Consider the following 25,780-nt stretch of genomic DNA (forward strand, 5'->3'; position numbering starts at 1 on the left):
TAAGAAATATTGGCATATTGGCATAATTTCTACCAAGATTGGGGTTGAAATGGGTTACTTTTAAATGTTCAAGCGAGTTTCTGTCATAATCTTTTAATAGTAATTCTGATATGATGGGTTTGACTGCGGCAGTGGGAACAAGGCTGAGGTGAGGAGCATATTGCTCAGACTACGGCATTCCAAGTCTGAATCTTTTGAGATTATTCTGTTACATATTCACTGCCCCCTGCATAGCCTAAATTTAATATGAAATCTATTCTGGACTAGAGGGATGGGGTAATTGTGAGGGGAACAAGTGGCTGCTGGAATGTTTGGTTGGTTGATTCCTTTAGTTTGGCCTCTTCGTTTACCTAGTGCCAATGGCAGGAACAGCTAGGCTTGGGTGTGTTATGTGTAGAAAATTGATTGGATGAATTTCAGGTTAGGGAGACTAAAGGCAGGGCTGGAATAGGAGGAGAAATGAAGGCAGGTGATAACATCAGGTGAGTGATAGGTAGGTGATAATACCAGCATGGTGATAGGAAGAGGGGGATATGATGGGAATCTGATATTCATAGGGGTGATAGGATTGATGGCTCTAATTGATCCTGCATTCCAGTCCTCAGATCAGAATTCACCTAAGTCATTGGAACCTTGGTGGCTTTGGTTTTGGTCTATTAAATGCCAGCTGAGTTTGCAGTAAGACCATCTTTACCCATGACTGATCATGGAAGAAGCAGGCAGCTTGACATGTATAACCAAGCCTGACTGGCCCAGAGGGGAGTATTTCCCAATTGTAGTTGTTGTGCCTGTCTAGGTTTCCTGTGTACAGCATCAGCTGTACTCTGAAACAAGGGAGGTTGAAGAGCAATTGTCATCGTGGAAGACTTGATGGCTTTCGGAGGCTCTGCACTGAAGATAACTGGATATGACACTATATGTTGGAAACTGGGCTCTAGGAAGCAGTTGGGCTTGTTGTTGCTATATTAGTCTCCCTGCTGCTTAGCTGCATCCTTGAATTGCTAATCTTTCACTGGAGAGGAGTTGGAGATTTAATCCAGCTTCTGGTGGCAACAGTCTAGGGCAGCTAAGGAGTTCATGGCCATTATATCAACCATGGACCTGACTCAAATGATTATGTGTCAGACACATACCAGGGGTCCCACGCTAGATCTGATTTTCATCTTGAAGCAGTTGCAATGTGATCTACAAATCAGGATATTAATAGTCCTTTGTTATGGCCATATCACTTTCCAATCACTTGGTGTTGTTGCTGGTGCTGTTCCCTCCCCTTCCCAAGAAGGAAGGACCTATTAAACTGGTCTGCTCCAGGCTTCTAAGAAATCCAACAGGCTTCCAGGGTAAGCTTAGGACTTTCCCTGACAATTTGATTGATATTTATCAAAGGACTTATTCTCTATCTGAAACAGGTAGATGATGAAGATCTCAGATTAGATCATTCTTAACTGGCCTCTTGCTGTTTGTTGATTTCAGAGAATTTATTGGTTTTCATTCTCTCCAGGAAATGAAATGTTAGAACAGACACCTAGAATACCATTGAAGGAAGCTGAAGAGTAAATCTCAATGAGCCCATACTTAGCATAACATCAGACTGACATCATCAGTATGTTGATGATACTCAGCTGTCTCATCTTGACCTTGGACCAGCCAAGTAATGCCGTCATTCTCTTGTTCAATGCCTGGAGGCTTTGGAGCCTGTATGGGGAGGAACAGACTCAAGCAAAATCAAATATCTGGGCTATCTAGCTCAGGGGGCTTTCTGAATGGGTCTGTACTTATACTTAAGGCTGGTGTGCAATTTGAGAATCTTTCTGGACTTTCACTTCCTGTTCAAGGAACAGACAGCAGCTGTGGCCAGGAAAACCTTTAATAGAGATCCATCTTGTGTACCATCTTCATTAGCTCCTGGATCAAGAGAGCTTGTTTATATTTACTCATGCCTTAGTCATTTTGCTTGTGGGCTACTTGGTCCAAAATGCAACACAGGGAACAATTACAGGCAGCTCTCACAATGTCCCTGTAAATACCACTTTTCTGCAAGCTGTATTGGTTATCAATTGCAATTCAAGGTACTGGCTATCACTTATAAAGTCCTACAAAGTAGGGGATGGTTATCTGAGAGACCAACATTCTGCTTTGGCTTCTATCCATCTTACACAATTAGAAAGAGTTGGCAGGACCCAGGAAGTGTGAGTGCTCTGATGGAACATCTGCTCTCTGGAACAGCATCTCCTAGGAAATTTAAATTGTATGTAACCTCCCAATCTTTAAAAAAGCTTTGGACCCCTGGATCTCACCCCAAGCCCTGGAATAGGATAGTTGATGGACCCCTTTAGGTTGGGCACTGTATTGGAAAGAGGATTTTATTGCTCCTTTTGGGGCAACTATCAACTTTTGTGATACTGTAATTTTCTTTCTTTTTGTAAGGCAGCTAAATTATTCTGAGTTGGAGAGCCCTAGATATGTGTTTTATAAATAAATTATACATTTATAAACTCATTCTATACATGTTTATTTTTAACCAATCAAAATAGACAAGAGTTTTTCTCTCAGAAAAAATGATTCTAAGATAAATTAAGTATACAAACTCCCAGGAAACACATGTTCTAAAAACTATTTCTGACATATTTCAAAAATTCTAAATGTGTCAGTAATGAATCATATTGAAATATATATATTTTCATATATATATATATATATATATATATATATATATATATATATATATATGTATGTATGTATGTATGTATGTATGTATGTATGTATGTATGTATGTATATCACTAGTCCATATTCCTTTTGTTAAAGGCTTTAGTACTTCATATCTAAATCTTAGATGTGTTGTAAAGGTAAGCATATAAAATGTCTCTACTTTTTTACCAAAAGAAAAAAAAAGCATATTTATAAGAAAATACCACAAACAATTCCTATGAAACATTTTGTCATTGGGGTTACTAAAATGTTTCAATTTAAAGATTTACTGTAGCTGAATCCTGGAAGAACAGGCAAAAGGATACGATTTTTTGTACAAGGAATAAGTTATACCTTAGAATTCACAACCATGACATGTGATGCCAATCTACAAGATTGGCTAGCTTCTAAAAAGGGTTGGACCAATTTATGGAAGTCATGGGAATCAATGACAATTAGCCTTATTGGTAGTGTCTCTTTCTCGGAAGACCATCTGCTGGGAAACTAAAGGGCTTCCTTTTGAGGTTGGTTGCACACTGTGAGAACAGACATGTCAGGATAGATAGACCAGACAGATAGTTGTGGACTGCTTATGTTTATATATTATGCTCTTAATAAAAGTAAAAAGATTTCCCGGTCCAGTCATATCCAACTCTAAGGTGCAATACGCATCTCAGTTTCTTGACCTAAGAAGACATTTTCCATGGTCAGCATGGCTATATGCCAGACACATGAAGTGCTGTTACTTTTCCATTGAAGTAGTACTTATTAGTCTACTTGCATTTGCATACTTTTGGAACTGCTAGGTAGACAGAGGAGATGGGACAAGAATGGAAGCTCACCCCATTGCAGAGCACTGGGGTCTTGAACCTAGCTGTCAATTTTCCAACTGATAAGCTCAGCATCTTTAACCAGTGAGCCCCTTATCTTAATATGTAATCCAAATTGTTTAGTTTTGCCAACAAACACAATTCTCATTGGTGAAGCTGGAAAAAGGGTGCTGTGGCTTCAGAATCTGCCCTGGAGAGCTTTAAAATACCAGTCATAGGAAGTTACAGAGAGAAATAGTTTAAGCCCATTCAAAACCCATTGGATTTCACCCAATATTTCAAGTGTTGCAAAGTTTATTGATAACAGCTCTGCTGGCCCTTAATGTTGTTTTAAAACTAGACTCTTTTCGTTTAAATAGAATTTTTCTTACTGAGAAAACTTTTATTTTAAAGCTTTTCTAATGGCTATTAAAATATTTTTAAAACTTTCTAGTATTGGCAATTCTTATAATGCTCATATTTTAGCAAGCTACAAACCTACTCCCATTTATACAGGAAAGATTCTGCTAAAAAAATAAAGTAAACCTTTATTGTAAAACCTATCTTATAAAAATTCAAATAAAACTTTCTTTATCCCTCATAGAATATCAATACATATTTTTATATGATTACATATATGCACATATGCATATACTATAAATTTAAATTTCATAAATGTGTGCTGTGCATATCCCAATTTCTTCCACAAATTACATTCCCTACATTTTTCTCATAAAATAATTTAGCAAAAGTATGACGTCTTCGGACAGATTAAGGAAATGAGGAAAGGAAAATAAATCAAGACTAAATCAGCCTTAAAAGTGGGCCTCATCTTGGAAACAAGTAAAAAAATCAATCTCAAAGGAAAAAAAATGGACAAATAGTTTGGAATATTTCCCTATCCCTTAGTCTGTTATCTAAGTTTTTTTAATATAAATGGCTTAATCACCATTTCTTAAAGAATATTATTAAATATTATTAAAGAATATCATATTTCAAAGAATTTGGAATGGACTGCTTTACATTTGATTGCACAGGTTTTTTTATAATAGAAAACATAAATTCTATTTGAAAAAGCCAGATATGAAAATTACATAAGAGAAATTTAGAAAAATCAACAAATGACATTTTATTAAGATAACGAATCCTTGGGCCTTAATGCAGTTATAGCAATCTACAGAAATACATTCCACTAACTTTTGCAACCAGGATTCTCTTTTATTCTCAGTGTGCTAATGTTTCCCAGAAGTAATTCAGTATTTATAAAGGTAGCCACTTCCTTTTGTGCACTCAGGAAAAGCAATATTAGCCTTCTGATATGACTCATATCTTTCTTTAGCCAGGACTGAGGATTGAGCAAAAGCAAGACAAACTGAGAAAGCTCTAGGGCAAACACCACTGTACAATATAAACCACAAAGCTTTTCCCGACTCTGAAATAATGGAATGATCTAATCCATTCATGAAAGCTTGGACAGATTTCTAGTTTATATATCATCCTCCCCCATAACTAATCTACTGATTTGATTGTCGTTAACACTAATGAACCCAATAAAATGTACTGGGTTCATTAAAAACGAATAAAAATCAGCTCATGATTAGAAGCGCCAGAAATCAGAAAGAAATCGACACAACAGTACAATGAAACGACCACCGAAAACTGAGACTGCCACATGAGATTGCAACAAAAGCCAGAACCTTTAACAGCTGCTAAGCACCCCTAAACCAAATGGTGCCTACGCTTACCTCTTGCTCATCGTGGCTTACTCAACAAACCACAATCACAAGGTGGGGTGTCCCTAAAATAAGCCAAGCCACGAAGCCTGATTTCTACACCGCCCGATGCTCAGACCCACCTAACCCACGCTTCACCCAAGCCAAAGAGACCCATCTCGTGCCTTGGCGTCTCGCGTGGGACAGAGATGCCGCCCCCCCCATCCAATTCACCTGGCTCACCCATCACCTCCACTCACCTCTCTCTCTCTCTCCCCCCCACCGCCCGGGAGCCTCGGAGGCCACGCCTCCTTCCCCCCCTTAACCAGCGCCCCCCACCCACTCCTCCCCGCACCTTTGGCCTCGCAGTCCGCGCAGTACTTGTTGTCCTCCTCTCGCAAGAGCTTGGCCAGGATGGCCTGGTGCTGCTCGTTCTGCTTCTGCGCCTTTTCCCGGCAGGAGCGGGTGGACATGGCGAAGGGGAGAAGGACGAATGGATGGGAGGGGAAGGGGTTGGGGGTGGGGGAAAGAGCAAGAGGGGAGGAGAAGAGAGAGGCGACGGGAGAGAGAGAGGGGCAAGGCCGGAGACGGCCGGCGCGCTCGGAGGACCTAGAGGAAGAACTTGAGCCGGCAACCCGAGAGCGGCGGCGGTAGCGTCAGCAGCGCTTCCTATTTCCTCTCCTGCCGCTCCTTAGCTGGCTCGCTCTTTCGCTCCCCTCCCTCCTCTTCCGTCACGGAGACTGGGCGAGGCGGGCGCGCCAGCTCAGCCAATCAGCGGCCGCCGGCATGTCAAACCAGGTAAGGCGGAGCGGCGACGGCGGCGTTTCTCAACCGGAACTACTACTGGCAAACGCCCGCATCCGCTTGCGCAAAAGCCGTTCCTGACACCTTTTTCTCAGCGGGGTGACGCGGCCCTGTCGCTTCCCCCACCCCTCTCCTCGTAACAAAGTAGTTCTGGGTGGGGGAGGTTCTCAGTTCGAGAGAGAGATGTAAAAAGGAGACATTTCTTAGCACTCGGAAGACATCCTGCCCCTTTCTGAGTAAAATAGGCGAAGGGGAAAAGACGGCTCTTCCTTGCATCTCGCGATGCAAAGAGCGCAGCCACCTACCCAGAAAATAATTTCCCTATTAAATATCAAACATTCCAAGACCGCGTATTCATCCGCTTACGAGTGATGAATCTGCTTGCAACTATGAAGTTTCTTGGATAAGAAACTACTACTACTACTACTACTACTCCCTCCTTTCTCCTCCTCCTCCCTCTCCCCCTCTTCTTCCTCCTGGAAAAAAAACAGTTGCCTTTTGAAAAAGCACTTTTTAGACAACTGTGACCTGGATGACTGAGAATGTCCACAGACATCTACTTATGAAAGGTTGGAAGCATAGTGAAGATGGAGCAACTGTTTCCTCACTTTGCATCCTTATAGCTGGATTTCCCACTCAGAGACCTATGAGGAAATCAAGTGATTTCTTCATTGAAGGTCTAACATTCAGCTTTGGAGCAGGGACTCTATAAGGGATACTTCCAAGAAGACCAGTGCTAAACTTGCCAGCAAGCAAGCTCTCCACTTTCTAGCAGGATGTGTTTACCGGGAAGAAATGAATCTTGTTGCCATTGCTGTCAGAATATTGCTGCCTTAGTTGCTTTTTCCCAAATCGTGTGTGTGTGTGAAAATCCAGTAAAGATGATGGTACACTTCAATGCAATTACAAAATTGCTGAAGAAACTGTGTACTAAAAGTTTTAATGCTATCAAAATACAATTTATAGAAATAAACTTATAACATTTATAAAACTTTATTACAAAGAAATTATTTTTATAATAAAAATGCCATTTACAAAGGAACTGACTCTTTGTTGCCACACCATAAGGCAATCCTACAGTACTGTTTTTCAATATCTTGCTTATCATTATATTGTCATTGGTTATTTTGTAGGCTTTCAAGCCAAGTGCACTGTCTACCTTTCACCTGGCTTCATTAAAATCAGTCTTCTGGAAGTCCAAGGTAGAGTACCTCGGTACTCAGCATTAATTGGTCCAAAGTGATTACAAATTTTTTTCTCATAAGGAATACTATAGTGAGTCACAAGCCAGCTGACACTGATAAGTTCTAGTTTGTGCATTGAATACCAAACAAATGCGTACCGGGACAAAATTTTCACATCACAATGTGTTTAGTACCAAATTCAATGAATTTCGAAGTAGTTGAGTACCAAGGTACCACTGTATTGATTTGGCTCAGCTTTTCTTCTAGTTACTTTGAACTCCAATATGAGGCTGCTTTGCTGAAGCTCCTGGCACTTTCAGTCCATCTCCCAAATCCTCTGTGTTGGTCAGGATTACATTTAAAATAGCTGATTCTGTTGTCTCTGTTTTCATCTCATGAAAAATGAAATTGTCTGCAAGAAATCAAGACCTTCCACTTCTGTTGGACCTTCCACTCCTAGCTTAATTCTGTGACAGGGCAGCTTGAATTTTTATATTATTGCTATAGCTTGCCCTCTTGAGAATTTAGTTGATATAGAAAGACAACCAATGGCTGAAATAAACTCCCATGATCATGTCATTCAACTATCCTCTGACAATAAAATATTAGGTTATGAGGTGAGATGGGAATATTTCAGTATAAAGCACTATAGGTTCTGTTGCAACAAGAAAATAATTTAAAAACTCAAAAAAATCCAGTTCATCCCTGACTTTGAAGAATAGTAAAGCAGATACTGACCAGATTTGCTATGAAATTGATGAAAGGGGCCCAGAACACAAAAAGTATAAACTTAAATCTTATTATATATGCAGTCCGTAACTTGCATATGTTCTTGCTGCTTCTTCTAGGAGGGGAGTTATGTAACTGTTAAAACAATGGAGCAAATATTTCAAGAGTTTATTATGTATTCTGCATTAATTAAAATAATACTTAATCTTGGGACAATATCCAGGGGTATAAGCTTCTTTGGCTTTCTTGCTCTGTGGATCAACAAACTCATGGAGAAATCTAACATCTTACCAGCTTGCAAGACTGGCTCTACCAGCAGTGAAGAATCTAGTCACTAATAAATCCCAAAAGAACATCAGGAGTTTCTGTAGGATTCTAAGCAATTGACCATAAGGAAACAAGAGGTTGAATCATCAATCAGCACGGGATGAGTGTCTTTTATAAAGCATGTTACTTGACAGGGCACTGCATCTATCGGCAGATAAACTCAGCAAACAATAAAATCAGAAGATGAGTTCTTTATAGTTATATAATGAATCGCTAGAGATGTGCTATGTTCCTTCTTGCTTCAAATGCTCTGCTATCATCCCAGTGCCGAAGAAGCCCACCATCAAAGAACTGAATAACCAGTTGCTCTAACATCTGCAGTTATGAAAACCTTTGAAAGGCTAATGCTGTCTCACTTGAAAACCACCACGGATCTGTGGTTAGACCCCCTGAAGTTTGCATACCAAGCAAATAGATCAATAGATGCTGTTAATATGGCTCTGCACTACATCCTACAACATCTTGAATCTCCGAAGACCTAGGTCCTCTTTGTAGACTTTAGTTCAACATTCGACACCATCATTCCAGACAATCTTCTAACTAAGCTAAACCAGCTAGCGGTACCTGAATACACTTGTAAATGGATCATAAGCTTCCCAACAGACAGGAAGCAGCAGGTGAAGCTAAGCAGAATCACATCAAATACCTGTACAGGAGCCCCCCAAGGCTGTGTGCTCTCCCCACTTCTCTCTGTATAACAATGACTGCATCTCTAACAATCATCTGTTAAACTACTGAAGTTTGCAGATGACACAAGTGTGATCGGTCTTATTCGAGACAATGATGAATCTGCATCCAGACGGGAGATTGAACAACTGGCCTCGTGGTGCGACCAGAACAATCTGGAACTAAACACACTCAAAATTGTAGAAATGGTTTACATAGAAACTTTGGGAGAAACCCTCCCATATTACCACCTCTTACTAGACAACACAGTATCAAAAAGAGACCTTCAAATTTCTAGGTTCTACCATATCTCACGGCCTAAAATGGACTCCGAACATCAAAAACATCATCAAAAAAGCACAACAAAGAATGTTCTTTCTGCACCAACTCAGAAAGCTCAAACTACCTAAGGAGCTGCTGATACAGTTCTACAGAGGAATTATTGAGTCTGTCATCTGCACCTCTATAACTGTTTGGTTTGGTTCTGCAACCCAACAAAACAGACACATACTTCAGAGGATAATTAGAACTGCAGAAAAAACAATTACTACCAACTTGCCTTCCATTGAGGACCTGTATACTGCATGAGTCAAAAAGAGGGCGGTGAAAATATTTACAGACCCCTCACATCCTAGACATAAACTGTTTGAACTCCTACCCTCAAAACGATGCTATAGACCACTGCACACCAGAACAACTAGACACAAGAACAGTTTTTTCCCGAATGCCATCACTCTGCTAAATAAATAATTCCCTCAACACTGTCAAACTAGTTACTAAGTTCTTCTCAGCGTTCCTATCACCCATCTCCTCTCACTTATGACTGTATGACTGTAACCTTGTAGCTGGTATCCTTAAGATTTATATTGACTGTTTCCCTATGACTATCATTAAGTGTTGTACCTTATGATTCTTGATGAATATATATTTCTTTTACGTACACTAAGAGTGTATGCACCAAGACAAATTCCTTGTGTGTTCAATCACTTGGCCAATAAAGAATTCTATTTTATTACTGGATTATTTTTTTTTAATCTGATCCATGAATGGTTTTGCAAGACTACCTCCAAAGTAGTTTATTAAATCTGAAGACGCCCCATTAAACCTAAGTAGAAGATGATGCCATTTTAAAGCTACTATTTATGCACATTTGTATAATAAACACAGCTTAATTTTTTGAAACATTTAACAAGTTACATCGATTCTAAGTTGTAAGGAAACACCAGAATTAAGTACAGTGACATAGAATGTTGAATAAACTGCCTATTCATATTTTTTAATTTTTTAAATTATATCACGGGTACTTTATTCATAGATCACAATTTCATACGTCTACTAATATCTACTTTAAAATAAATTTGGATGAATTACACTCTGATTCTTTGAAAATAAGAAAAACCAACAAATAAATAAATACATTTATTTATTTTATTTATGTGTTGCCCAATTCATCCAGAGGCAACAAACATTATACCTATGTAACAGCCTTGACAGCCCACCTGTGAAATTCTGATAAATCCAGAAACTGTTATAGAAATTAGAATTTAAATTTCTGTGATATCTCAGTTTATTTCAAATATCAGATTTTTTAAAGTAGATAAATTCAGGAATTTTCTTTTTTAGCAGGAAGCATACCATTTTTATTCCAGAGGTGTAATACAGTCTTAGAATACTGTAATATCAACAAAAATATAGCTGCCTTTTATTTTGAAATTTATTTATAAACTTTTCATTTATTTCTTGTGTATATAATGACCTGAGCAAATAATAATTTATTTATTATAAATAATTATAATAATATATAACATTATATATTATTATAATATATTAATATATAGTATATGAATAATATATATTATAATATAAATATAATTTATATTATAATATACAATAATATAAGTAAATAATTATTTGTGTAAATAATTATGACCTGAGCATAGCTCATAAAATCATCTGCTACAATGTCCTACCTGTCAATGATTACTTCAGCTTCAACCACAACAATACACAAGTACACAATAGATACAAACTTAAAGTGAACCACTCCAGACTCGATTGTAGAAAATATGACTTCAGAAACAGAGTTGTTAATGCCTGGAATGCACTACCAGACTCTGTGGTCTCATCCCCAAACCCCCAAAACTTTAACCTAAGACTGTCTACTGTTGACCTCACCCCATTCCTAAGAGGGGTCGGGATAGCTCAGGCAATAGAGAAGCCTGTTATTAGAACACAAAGCCTGCAATTACTGCAGGTTCGAGCCCGGCCCAAGGTTGACTCAGCCTTTCACCCTTTATAAGGTAGGTAAAATGAGGACCCAGATTGTTGGGGGGGCAATAAGTTGACTTTGTAAAAAAATATACAAATAGAATGAGACTATTGCCTTATACATTGTAAGCCGCCCTGAGTCTTCGGAGAAGGGCGGGGTATAAATGTAAAAAAAAAAAGAGGTCTGTAAGGGGTGTCCATAAGAGCAACAGCATGCCTACCGCCCCTGTCCTAGTGTTCCTTTTTATTGTACTCATTTTATGTATTCAATTCATGCTTAAATGGGATACTGCTGGCATCACAGCAATAAGCTAATCCACAGAAAGGTGTTAATAATACAGTAGCTATAAGAAATTGGCAGGAAAGTATAATCAGTGTCTTTTCATTAATCGTGGGTCACATCTGCTCTCTTTCCAGTTTGCTTGCTTTCCCCATTCTCTTTATGTGAAACTTTTTTGTTTGGTTTACTAGGGAAATTTCAATTGAAGATATAGCCAGGATTGTAGCCAAATACTGTTTGGTTGCAGTTAAAATGTGGTAACAGTTGACCTTTTAGTTTATATTTTGTATTATTGAGCACTTTCCTGGGAGAATTGTGATGTCCTTCGCTTGTTTTCCTGCTTTATTATTTCATATGCTTATCTAATCTTTGATTATATAAAAGTAATTTTTATTAGGAGTTTTGTTTTTGTTTAGATAACTAGTAAACAGAGTGATGAAAATCAGCTGCCCAGAGTCATTGCAACAATGAGATGAGCAATATATAAATGTAATAAATAAATAAATTAAATGTTCACAATAGTTTCCTGAATTTTAAAACTAAAGGCTGATGAAGCACTTCCACCAGCAATTATCGAAGCAATATTTTGGTTCAGTTCTCTCTCAAACTGAGGAATCATTGGATCTTACAATCATAATTAGTGATTAACAAATCTTAGTGAAGATGTGATCCATAGATGTCTCTTCTGCTTTTCTTTTTTAGAAATCAAGTTCAGAATAAAATATTTTTGTTGTGGAAACATAAATAATATTACTATTACACTCCAGGCTCTTTCCTGTGTCCCATTCCTTCTCTGTGATTCACTACTGCACAACAACTAATCTTCCTGTATTTGCACACATAAACGATGCATTTTTAAAAGCCACCATAACATCTAACATCTTTTTTCTGTGTTTTTTCATTTCTCTGTATTTTTGTTCTGCCCAAAGCTAATTGCTATAGCAATAAGACCATCTTTTTTATGCTGTTGCATCATAATTTGGTTTGAAAATAGACTATTTGAGCCAACTGTGCATAATTTATTTACTATGAGATTTAATTGTCCTTTGTTATGATTGACATAATTAGCCTGATGTTCTGACAACTCTCATCAATCCTGCAGCATTTTTGCATTCCTCTGAGGCAGACTGTTTCTTCTTTATATAGATCTGACATTTCTCTAGAAAACCACTTCTTTTCTTCAGGTCTAAAATAAATTAAACTGGAAGTTTATTCTTATGCTATAAGATTTACAATACCTTTGAAAATACTTCTTGGAATTAATCTTTCTTTTTTCTCTCATGAAAGCTAATGACCCTGTATAATTTTAATTTTATTGTCCTTTATTCAAATTATAACCCTTCTTTCCTTTTTTCTATTTGCAGATTCCATTATGTAATTCTAAGATAATTATAAAGGTTTCATTAACTTAGGGCAGTATTTTTTTTAGGAATACTGATGTATTTATAGACTATGCATATGACATTTATCAATTAACAGAGATTAGGTTTGAAAACAAAATCACATCCAACTCCAATCAGAATTCACTAAGCCTTTGTGCAACTGTCTATTCACATTTGTATATTACTCCATGATAAACAGTTTATAAATTATCTGCAGGGAAAAAGGCTTTAACTGACATGCAAAGAATGGACTTCTGTTTGCCTTCCAGAGGATGCTGAGACAGAACTGACAAGAAAGAATTAATTCTACACTTTCTACTAATCAGAACAGGAGGCCTTAAGATGTTTCCCTGTCTGTGGAAGAAACCCCCATTTCTTCTCCTCCTCAAGGAAAGAAGGAAGGAAAAGTGTGCAAGCACCTCGTGATACCTGTGTACAAACTGCTCAGTACTTTGTCAGGAGGTTCCAGCAAGAGCTCATGAGGCCAAGCTTACGTATTTATTCATTTTTTGAGTTCAGAACATCTTAAATTAAAAAAATGATTTAATCCAATATAACAATCTAAACAAAGAAAACTTTCAATATTATAAATTTAAAAATTTCAACACTGAGGGAATTTAAAACACTTACGTGACATTATATAACATTTGAGGCAGAGAAAGAATGCTGCCTGAACAGCTTTATCATTGGCCAGGAACAAATAATCCATTGTACGGAGCCGTTCAAGATTACGGCATTTCAGTCAACGCTCAGGACTCTGCAATTCCCCACATTTGCAGTTTTCATCTCCTGTGGTATCGCTCCAAGTTATATTCCCTAGCCAAGCTAGCAGAGGAGTGGTGATGGTGAGGGAAACATCTGACTATCTGGAGATAGCTTTGAGAACCAAATTGAGTAGTGGCAGCAATCAAGATGGTGCCCCTTTATCAAAATAACATTTTCCCAAATATATTGGAGTAGGAGGACCAAGGGCTCTTATTCAGGGGTGAAATCTACTTACTTTCCCTACCGGTTTGGAAGTCATTGCTTTGCTTGCGCATGCACATCATATGCACCCTTGGATCCTCTGCACATGTGCAAACCCTTCTGCGCATGTGCAGAGGGTGAAAAACAGGTTACTTCCTGGTTAAAACCAGGAAGTAATGATGACCGGGTGGGTGGGCAGAGCCTTGTGCTGCTGTCACTACCAGTTCTCCAAACCACCCACCACCATCACTACCAGTTCGGATGAACCAGTCTGAACCGGTAGCATTTCACCCCTGCTCTTATTGCTATGCCTCCCTACTCCCAAGTCAGCAAGAAGACTCACTAGGAGTGGCCAGTTACAGGAAGACATTAGAAGACTGAAGCTGATTGGGAACAGTCACCACCAAAATGGGCAGGCACAATGATAGTAACATTTCCCGCTGCCAGTAGGTAACATCCACAGCAGCAATTTCAGTCAACTGAAGGACAGAGTCCCTGTGACAGCACCAACACGCTGCCCCTCCACTCCAAAACTGGAGTGAAGTTACCATTTATTCCAGCAGGCTGGATGGTTGTGGCAGAAGAGAGAGGTGCTATATTGAGAGTGTATCAGTGACAAGAGAGGAATGGACTAGTCTAGTAATGCCCAGCATTGGCAGTTCAGCTGCATTAAACTCAACTGCATGTTGCTTTTTCCACAGTAGAATTCTATGCAGTGCTGGTAGTCTTTGACTTACAACCTTTTGTTTAGTGACTGAAGTCACAACAGTACTAAAAAAAAGTGACACACACAGCATCCCCATGGTCATGTGATCAAAATTCAACCACTTGGCAAATAGTATGTTATTTACAATTGTTCGTAAATAACATACTATTTGCCAAGTGGTTGAATTTTGATCACATGAGATTGCCATCATAAGATTGCCCTTTGCCACTTTTCAGCTGGCTTCTGACAAACAACATCAAAGGGAGATCTGGATTTGCTTAATGATGTGATTCACTTAACAACTGCCTTGCTTAACATCAGAAATTCTGATCCCAATTGTGATTGTAAGTCAAGCCGTGCCTGTGTTCCTTTGGAGGGAAGACACCCCTCTTTTTCAGAGAGAGAGATGGTTATTTCTATTTTCACAAGCCCATCCAGTGACTCCCATTTATTCTATCCCGTCTGTTGAGAGCCTGAATGACCAAGACTATAACATCATGTTCAGAATCTCTGACTTCAGACATCTAAGCAACATGCAAGATCATCTCACTCCTGCAAGGTGTTAGCTGCTCCTGATGGCTATTCCATGATCTCAGGTGATCTCCTAAGTAATGATTTCATCTAATCATCCTCTCCACAGCACAAAGTGACTATATCTAAGTGATACCAGTGAGCTGGTATCAGTCCTGACTTTTAAAAATGAATGGTTTTAGAAGACAGTAAAAGAAAAGTAGGAAAAGGGTTAAATGGGTATTCAGGAGAGGTCCATATTTCTGCTGCTGGGAACCTGAAAAGAATGGTCATGTCTGGGTATTTTAATGATCATGTCTGATCTTTTAGCCCTGGGGTGTTCCAGAGACCAAACATGGCTGGACAATGTATTTTTGACTTCTGAGACCAAATGCTTAATTACTGTAATCTTCCACATATTCATTTATGGTAGGATTTCTATCAGTATACTGAAGAATGCAAAACAATGTCATTTTTTTAGACATAATCTTCTGAGGAAAGATTCTGGCTGTTCAAAACAAGCATCATGTTTTTATGATTATATCCATCGGTGAGGCAAGTTTTAAACAGCAGACAGGCATTTATACTTTATAGACCAGGGGTCTCCAACCTTGGCAACTTTAAGACTTCTGGACTTCAATCCCCAGAATTCCTCAGCCAGCTTTTGCTAAGCTGCTAAACTGGCTGAGGAATTCTGGGAGTTGAAGTCCACAAGTCTTAAAGTTGCCAAGGTTGGAGACCCCTGCTATAGACTAAATAGCATTTCCGTGCTGATCTATCCTTATGGGGAGGAAAAAATCTGGAAAACACTTCAAAAAACAAATAGATTTCATGTTTATCTGCAGAAAAACCAAGACGATGTCTCTGAATATCTCTGAAGTAACATATTATATGAATTTTATAAGTTGGTTAATTGTCTCAAATTTTTTTTTTCCCTCTTATGGGTTTTTTTGGTAATAAAATGTCAAAATTTAAAATCATTAGGCTAACAGAAACTGTACAGTATTCTTTCTCTAGTCTTCTAATTTTAAGATTATTGACATGGTGATTCAGCCTACCTACATTTCTGAAGTATGACTAATTAACATTTTAAGTTTAAATTTATAGTTGGGATAATCTGGGAGGTTTTGATTCTTTACAGATCCTGTGAATTTTTTTTTTAATTTTTAAAAATAAAATAAACATGCTCTGCTCTTGGTTATAGAAAATAAAACCCAGGCAGGAAGACTAGGACCCAGAGCAAGAGTAAGGATCCAATCATTGTAGCTTTACCAGGGTAATGTTATAAAAATAAATTATGGAAGGTCTTTTTCTTTCTAAAACATATGTAAATAGTTTTCTCTTAACTTTCATTCAGTGACCACTCAAAGTTACAACAGTGCTGATCAAAGGGTACTTATGACAGATTCTTCTAGTTGTGAGAGTTGTAGCATCCCCATGATCATGTGGTCAAGATTTGGGTACCCAGCAATTGGCTCTCAATTATGACATCCAGCATCCCACAGTCAGGTGATCACCATTTCTGACCTTCACTGCTGGCTTCTGATAAGCAAAGTCAATGGGGAAGCTGGCAGGAGGTGATCACATGATCATGGAACGCTGCAACCATATGGGATTCACCTAATCACACCAACTGGGAATCACCATCGTAAGTCACCAAGGTCACATGATGTTGCATTGTATGACCTCATCACTTAGCAAAACAATTCCCAATCATCATAAGTAAGTGAGGACTACCTGTAGTAAAAAACAAACCAATACAATTATGCATCATAGACAAATATATTGTACCCAGATCCATGTTGTTTTTTTCACTGTCAAAAAGAGTGTACTTTTAACATCAGGTTGAAGGTATTATTTTCCTCTTAATGCTTTAAGCATAAATGCTTCATTATCACAAAATACATTTTATCTTAGTAAATCTCTATTGCATTAAATAGTTATGGTGCATCAAAAATAATATTTATTGCATTTTTTGTGAAGAACAAAAATGTATTTTTTTTGTTTTCAGTTATGGTTATGAAGTATATAATGAGCTACCAAGCAAGTTATATCATAGAAATGGTGTTTACTTAAGTATTTGTGACAGATGAGGTTTTATTTACCATAGTACAAAATAGCTACTCAGTATAAATAAAAGTTGCTTGCATTGACTTTCTTTTTCCACTTCAACATCATAGCAAAAAGAAAACATACTTCTATTTATATCTTTTCTATCATCAATTTTAACTTTGTTTATAAAGAGACAGAATTTTAACTAAACCTATATCATTTGTAATGTGGTCATGAATATAAATTATAATCTAAACAACCTTAAGAAGAGAAAACATGGAAGATGTATAGTTATTTTATAGTCAATACTGGGGAAAAACTAGGCTACAGGAATATGATCCCAACCAATCTCAAGATTTCCAAACATGAAATATTTACCCAACCATATAAAAAAGCAGTTAAATTGGAGAAATTGTTTTGAATATTCAAAACAAAGTACCCATTGTCACTAGATTTATTTCAACACAATAAGTTTCTATGGACATTTGTATCAATATTAATATACTATGTTTTTAAAGCACTGTAGATACAAATGAAAATACATTCATATTCAGAAAACCTGAATGTGCTTCCACTTGAGAATTCAATTTCTAGCTATTTATAAATAAGCTAATTGTTTTATAAGGAAACCTTTATTTAAATAAAAGTAACTGATCAGACAGATAAATCATAGCATAATCAAGATTGCCACTTCTAAAGATATGGATAAACAATTCATTAAGTGCAGAGGAACAAAAAGTCACTTTCACGTTGATCACATTTCTAAAAGGAAAAATACATAAACCTAATAGGTAATAATTAACAATCTTCTTGCAATTATTAGGAATTATTTTGTGTATTTGGTTTAAATATAGATTAATGGCCTAAACAGTGTGCTAATTTTGGTACATTTTACAGTTAAAGGTTCAGCAGTCTCCTCCATCATAATTAAACTATATTCATATATGTGGAAAAAATACTTGCTTCATTACTTTATATAGAAATCAAGGAATATTAGAAATCCCTTGCTCTGCCATACTTTGGCTTGTATGTAATAAAGTCTGAAGATATTCCGCAAACTACGGTTAATGGACTGTTCTTGTCATATTAAATCCAATCTAGAAGTGTTCTTTGAAAGCGAAATAAATTCAGTAAGAAAAATAAATTCAACAATTTTTTTTCAATAAGTATGTTTAATATTGCAACAGTAATAAAATCCTATTGCATTCCTATCACCGTCATGGAATTTCACCAAAATGTCAAAATACTCACTTTGAAAACCTATAAAGTAAACTTTAGTTTTACCAGACTTTCTCATGCAGTGTTTTACATCTTTTCTTAATAATGTTGTAGATTAATCCAAATCAACAGTGGAGAACCTATCCACATTAGTTTATTAAAATGCAATTTCATTATACTTAACCATAAACATCCACAGAGATTCTAGTTAAATACTACAAATATGACACTTCGTTACAGATAAATGCGAACATTTTGGTTTATGTGGGTAAAGTGGTTTTCTCTCCCCCCTCCCTTTTTGGTTTTATTTTCACTCAAATGTCATTCCCCCACCCACCCCAAAAAAAGGAGTTAAAAATCAATGCAGCGTCCTTTTCGTTCCCAATCCCCATAACGAGTTGGTTCAGGGCCTCTGGGACCACCCTTCTCTTTTGTCGTTGGATTGACATCATCAGGAAATTCTAAAAAAAAAAAGGGGAGAAATATGCAAAAATCCTGATGAATAGCAGATGCATTCAAATATCATCTATTGTTTGACTGTATGTGCTGTTCCGTGATTCAGTTGGAGAGTTTTCCTTATTTTTAGCATTCAGTTCATTACTAGCACAATGGCAAAAATTACTCAGCATTTCTGTCTGCTAGTTCTCAGTCAATACAAAGAAAGAGAATCTGCTTTTCAAATGCATTTCAAATAAAAGAATTTTGTCGATGTCTTCATGCATGCAGGTTTTATGAGCCGTAGCGGTGCACTGGTCAGAATGCAGTACTGCAGGCTTCTTTTGTTGACTGCCAGCTGACTGCAGTTCAATTCTCACCCGCTCAAGGTTGACTCGGCCTTCCCTCCGTCTGAGGTTGAATAAAATGAGGACCCAGATTGGTGGGGGCAATATGCTGACTCTGTAAACCGCTTAGAGGGGTCTGTAAAGCACTGTGAAGTGCTATATAAGTCTGTACTATTGCTATTCTTGCATTTACAAAGTTCTGAGATAGCCAAAGAATAGTTGTGAGTATCCTGCCTGATACTACACAGTAATCTTTTCGGTGTATTTGCAGACTCCCCGGCTTTCCATGTTTTACTTCCAGGTAGTCCTCAACTTATGACCACAATTGAGCCCAAAATTTATTTTGCAAAGCAAAATATTTAAGTGAATTTTGCTCCATTTGACAACTTTCTTATCATAGTTGTTAAGTAAGTCACTACAGTTGTTAAGTTAGTAACACGTTTGTTAAGTGACTCTGGCTTCCTCATTGACTTTGCTTGACAGAGATGGCAAAAGGTGATAAACTTGACCCTAGGGCACTGCAATCATCACAAATATGAGCCAGTTGCCAAGCATCTGAATTTTGATCATATGACCATGGGGATGCTAGAATGATCTAGATCTAGAATATGTGAAAAACAATCATAAGTCACTTTTTTTCAGGGCCATTGTAACTTTAGTCACTATACAAACTGCTGTTAAGTTGAGGACTACCTGTATATCCATGAGAAATGGTTATATTGGGTTTCTTCAAAGTGAAACATAGGGCCACTCAGGGAGAATCTAGAGTAGAAGGAAAAAAGAATAGTTGGCTGCCACCAGTAATAAAGAAAGCATTACACCACCACGAGAATTTGAAAGGATGCCACAGTAATCCAGAATAAGGTAGAAAATACCAATTTATACCATAGAAAGGTCATTTTTGCAAAACCGGAAGTCAGATTTTACAGAGACTTATTTATTATATAAATAAGGCTGTGTAAAATTTTATTTAATAATAAATTTCTTTTATTTAATAATAAATTATTAAATAAAAAGGGATGTGGTGGCTCAGTGGCTAAGACGCTGAGCTTGTCAATCGAAAGGTCAACAGTTCAGCGGTTTGAATCCCTAGTGCCGTGTAATGGGGTGAGCTCCGTTACTTGTCCCACATGACCAGGGAGATATCTTCGGACAGCGCTGGCTCTTCGGTTTTGAAACGGAGATGAGCACCGCTCCCTAGAGTCGGGAATGATTAGCACATATGTTCGAGGGGAACCTTTACCTATTTATTATATAAGCCAAATTAATTGACTGTCTACTTTTTCTAGCTTTATCAATGGGATTAAAACTACCATGATAGACCCAAGTAGAACTCAAATGACATAGTAGTTTGGTATTATAGGGGGTTTGAGGCTTCTCTTAGCATAAAAGCCAGCTGGGTAACTTTCGGCCTGTCACTCTCTTCAGTCCAACCCACCTCTCCTTATTGTTGAGGGGGAAATTAGATGCAGGAATATTATGTATGTTTCCTGCCTTGAGCTCAATGAATATGAATACCCACACCCACACCGACACACCTGTTGGCTTTTAGTTTCAGCGTGACTGGATATTATAAATTTATAGGAAGTTCTACATGCAATAGCATTTGGGAACAAACCACTTTGGGAATGGTTCCCATGTTATGCAATTACTTAATTACAGCCTTTTTAGGACGTGTAATGGAAAGAAGTATACATGGGTAGCAGATGACAAGCACACTTAAAAATAATGTGTACGCTTTATGAATTTATTATGTTCATTCCTCATATCTTGTGACACTGCACCTGCATGGCACATTTGCCCATGACTCAAGGGTCAGAGATAAATCTGAGCCAATATATTTTGTTGTAAATATATTGTACTTCAATAGAGCAGCATTTTTTAAAGTAAATTATATTAGAATATGCAAAGTTATACTAAGTGATTTAAGTACATCTGAAGCTACCTACCTATAGATTCATGGCACACACATGTAGTTTCTTTGAAATGAAAAACTTTGAAAAACCCAAAGTTAATGATATATTGTCTAAAACATTATATATCACAAAACAATTATTTAGCTGTACATTCATATTTAAATAATAAAAGGTATTTGGAAAGCCAAAGAAAAAGTGTAAAGTAACTAAAAATTTAATAAGACATAATGTAAGAATTCTATTTCCTGAAGAGATGGACATAAAAGAAAAAACTGGCTCAGAGTTCACAAAACATGAAAAATGTAAATGGAGAATCAATGGGGCAGAAATATTTTCAATTTTTCCTTCAACATCTTTTTCCAGAACATTAAACAATCTTTTAGACATAATTATATGGATTAATTTCCTTTACTACTTCCCAGAAGGTATTTATAGCATATCAAGATTATACCTGTTTTAACACCATTTATTATATTCATATTTTACACACCCGCACTTACTTTCTAGTGACTCCTTTTCTACATTGGATTCTTCTGGTGTATCAAAACGACCTACTGGTGTTACTGGCTTCTTAAGAGGTTGCTTGGTGGGTTCAGTACTTCGTTTTGCACTAAAGGTATTACTTCCCAAAGAACTGTGCAGAAAAGCTGAGCCTGTTACATATAAACGTAAGTTTTATGTTATAAAAGGCCTAGATGGCAAACCTCTGGCATGTGTGCCACGCCATATCTGTGGGCAGTTCTAACAGGCATGTACGTGCCGGCCAGCTGATTTTTGGGCCTTCCAGACCTTCCAGACCCACTGGAAGTTGGAAACGGGCTGTTTCCTGCCTCCAGAGGGCCTCCGGGGGGGGGAGGCCATTTTCGCTCTCCCCAGGCTCTTAGAAAGCCTCTGGACCTTGAGGAGGGTGAAAAACAGGCCTTCCGGTCCCACCGGAAGTCAGGGAATGGGCTGTTTCTGGCCTCCGGAGGGCTTCTGGGGGAGTGGGGAAGGCTGTTTTCACCCTCCCCAGGCTCCAAGAAAGCCTCTGGAGTCTGGGGAGGGCAAAAAATGGGCCTACCTGGCCCACAGAGCCATCGCGTGCCAAAACTAGGGGTAGCGCAGGGGGTCATGCGTGCATGCGCGGGGGGGAGGGTGCATTGAATTATGGGTGTGGGCATGTGCACAACCCCCCCTCACTCCCCCAGCTTTTGGCACACAAGGGCAAAAAGGTTAGCCATCACTGGCCTAGAGATTTTAAATGGCCCATGGAAATGGATAAAACCAAAAATGGTTATCATATAAGAAAAGTGTAATATAAGTATGGATGCATACAGAACACTTATGGACAGATTCCTGTCTGTGTCAGAGGCCAGTTTAAGAAGGAAGAGGCCCAGAGTCAGAAACAGGATGTGCATTGAAGAGAGTGCTATATGAGCATGCGCTGGATAGCATTAATGATCATCTGCAACCAACCTCTCTCTACAGTAAATACAGTAAGGTTTTCACTGTGATCATAATCTCCAAGACAGATATACTCTGAAGTGCCTCTCTTTGTTGTGCAGTATTACAAGACCGCATTTGGAGCAGGTCAAGTGCTGTAATTGCTGTTTTCAAATCCTGTTAGTGCTAATTAAAAATGGAAACCACTGCAGATTTTGACATCTTTAGTATGAAAGAAGTCCTATATGGTATCATGATTTACAGGGTCATTCAGGTGAGAATCCCATATAATGGTGCATGTGGTATGCTTAAATCAAACAGCATGTTCAGAATTCTGTTCCACTACACATAATACATTTTTCTTCCAAAAAGAAGCATTTATATGTACGATTTTCCTTTGTTACCTATCAGTCAACAAGTATATATTCTACAACTTTCTTCTTTAGACACACCTTTCTTGCGGAAGGAGAGGTAAGTTAATAATTTTTTTTAGTACAAATTCATCACTTCTCGTTCCACAAAAGTTCCATTTTTTACAAAAAAATCCAACCTCTTTCACAATTTACAGAACCATGCTTTAACCAGCCTGGTGGAACAAAGGTGGGTAGCAAATATTTATTAATTATTTATTAAATTTATGTACCACTCATCTCACTATCCAAGCGACTCTGAGCAGTTTACAACAGAACAAACATTAGTATTTTATCGGGAGAGGGAGGAAGAAATTCTCGTGTAGCTACTTACAAGAAATGCATCTGAAAATCATGAAAAGCTTACCTGGGCCAAAATAAAGAAGCAAAAATAGTGGAAGAGGCTGTATCTACCCATATACCTCACACTAAGTCCTATAAATACCTGGGACTTGACACTACTCCAAAGTACAGGTAGTCCCCGACTTACAACCGTTCATTTAGTGACTGTTCACTAAAAATAGTATACCAATAGTTTTTTTAATGTTATTTAATTTTAATAGTGACCAATTTAAGAACTGCAATGTTTCACTTAACACACGTGGCAAGAAAAGGTCGTAAAATGGGGCAAAACCAGGGGTGAAATGCTCCCAGTTCAGACCGGATCGTCTGATCCAGTAGCGATGGCAGCGGGTGGTTTGGAAAACCAGTAGCAAAAATCCCTGCCCCCCCATGCCCAGCTGAGCCCTTCTGATCATCAGAAGTTGTTTGTTTTTTTTACTTTTAAAAGCATTTTTTGTTTGGCTGAAAAAATCCTTTTAAAGATAAAAAAAAAGGCTCTGATGATTGTGTGGCTTAGCTGGGATCGTCAGAGGAGGCTTTTAAGAGCATTTTTTCTACAACCTCTTCAGCCAAAGAGGTTGTAGAAAAAATGCTTTTAAAAGTAAGAAAAAAAAAGTTGGCCACACCCACCAAGTCACATTACACCCCCTCCCCCACCAAGCCATGCCCACAGAACCGGTAGTAACCAATTTTACATTTCACCCCTGGGCAAAACTCAACGAAGTTCTCACTTAGCAATATGAACTTTGGGCGTAAGTTGTTGGACTACCTGTACTGAGCAAACGAAGGGCAGAAACTGAGACTTCAGCCAAAGAAGGGAAACAACGTGAAAAAAAAAACACGCTGTCCCCTTTATGAGTGATCCGAGCAAACAAGGTGCGTGGGCGGGGGGAAGCGGGTGAGCAGGCAGAGTCTGCAGACCACGACTGGCCCCTGCACCATTTGCCCCCTTAAGAGAGACTCGGGGTTTGGCCTCCACGTCCTCAGCTGCCCCTCCACGTTCCCTACGGCCGCCAAACTCCGCTCCCCGCTTACTGGCTTGTCCGCCGGCGGAGACGAAAGAGCGGCCCTGCCGGAAGAACAGCCGCAGAGCCATTTCCTGCCAGGACCCGGTTCTCCGACTCCGCCTTGCCGCGCCTCCAGTGCCCCAGCGAAATGGGCGGTGCTTGTCAAGGAAACCCCACCCCTCACCCGCCTCTTTGCCTCTGGCTTCCAGATGGAGGGCAGGTGCGTTTCTGGGCTCTTTGCAGCTTTTACCAAGGGAGCGTTGCGTTTTCTTTCGAATAGATCCAGAGGAGGAGACGGGAGTCTGCTCTGTTTTAGACGAGGCCACCTAGACTGAATCGTGAGAGCCGGTGGGAAGTTTTCGTCAGGGTAAAGCGGTATTGGATCGCCATCGATCACTGCAACAGTCCCTACCAGGGGTCTCCAAGCTTGGCAACTTTAAGACTTGTGGACTTCAACTCCCAGAATTCCTCAGCCAGCAAAGCCACAAGTCTTAAAGTTGCCAAGCTTGGAGACCCCTGGACCATACGGTCTAAGTAACTGGTAGTATTTTTTTTAACGACGCCCTTTCCTAATTTTGACCACCTCTGCAAGTTATATTGGAACTCTATAGGAAACCGCTTTCTCTTGGGACATCGCTTTGATCTGTAGAGGTAGCTTCCACACGAGCGAATTAGGCGGTTAATAGGCTTTTGGAAGTCGACTTCGGCTCCTAGCGGCTACATCGATAACCTTGTTTTGCTGTTCTTTTCGCAACACTACAGATCGCTTTTGCAATGCTTTTCTTCAAGGATGTTAGGACGCCCTAATCGGTTTTCAGAGACCTCGGATTCTCTCGAGGTTTTTTCATCTAAACACTTGTGTGACATCACCCTTAACATACTATTTTGGCTCAGAAATGCAAAAATGTAGTTTGCTGAATTTCTGAATTCACACATGCATAACCTAAGCAACCATATCATGCCTTAACTCGATGGTCAAATTCGGGGTGCGACTGAACTGCGGTAAGGTAACCCAATCTGAGGCAGTGTGTTGGGCAAATGCAGACAAATTGGCATGAGCACATCATCTTTTATGGCTGTATTTTTGTCAGTCCTGCCAGGAAACACGAGAGATTAGATTTGGGGGATCTGACTGCATAACTGGCCTTCAGTGCATTGCAGCTTTTGCTTTGGAAAGAAGCCAGTCTATAGGGACTATTTCTTGAAGCCCCGGTGGAATGGAGGAAAGCATATACTGGCAAAGATTTGGGGCTCCTAATATTTAAAACAGCCTGTATTTAAAACTGCACAAATGCTAGCATGTTTTCCCCCCCAAAATTGCTGATTTTGTACAATTAAAAGCATGTGTGCATGAATGAACCAACAAATGGTAGTTATACCTTAGGAAACAAGTTTACAGTTCTGGAAATGTTGATTCAGTGGCCTGGCCATCAGATTCACCAAGATAGGATTTGGCTTTGAGAAGACTCTTCTTTTACCAATTTGCAAATGGAATTACTGAGTGTCAATCAAGTTGAAGACAAGGGATTTTTTAAAAGAAACTAGAATCAGTCTAGTGCTGCTGTTTACTTCATTCACATTTTACAGCTCACATCCTA

General features: G+C 38.6%; 2 protein-coding genes across 3 annotated transcripts in view; both read right to left on the reverse strand.

Annotated features, from left to right (window-relative positions):
* Positions 1–5,897, reverse strand: part of SMAP1 (small ArfGAP 1) — a 78,441-nt gene extending 72,544 nt beyond the window's left edge. Inside the window, exon 1 of one of the 2 annotated variants that reach the window (XM_058176487.1) lies at positions 5,567–5,897. In XM_058176487.1, the coding sequence (XP_058032470.1) occupies positions 5,567–5,684 (118 nt within the window). In that variant the 5' untranslated portion in view covers positions 5,685–5,897. The remainder of the gene's footprint in view (positions 1–5,566) is intronic. The other variant, XM_058176493.1, reaches the window with a different exon arrangement.
* A 12,340-nt stretch (positions 5,898–18,237) lies between these two features.
* SDHAF4 (succinate dehydrogenase complex assembly factor 4) lies at positions 18,238–24,362 on the reverse strand. Its single transcript, XM_058176518.1, has 3 exons — positions 24,211–24,362; positions 21,502–21,654; positions 18,238–18,764 (listed from the first exon to the last, which is right to left on the reverse strand). Exons 1-3 carry the CDS (start codon positions 24,269–24,271, stop codon positions 18,655–18,657), a joined length of 324 nt encoding a protein of 107 aa, XP_058032501.1. The 5' UTR covers positions 24,272–24,362; the 3' UTR covers positions 18,238–18,654.
* Positions 24,363–25,780: the final 1,418 nt, after the last annotated feature.

The sequence above is a fragment of the Ahaetulla prasina genome, chromosome 1, assembly GCF_028640845.1.
Source record: "Ahaetulla prasina isolate Xishuangbanna chromosome 1, ASM2864084v1, whole genome shotgun sequence".
Taxonomy (NCBI): domain Eukaryota; kingdom Metazoa; phylum Chordata; class Lepidosauria; order Squamata; family Colubridae; genus Ahaetulla; species Ahaetulla prasina.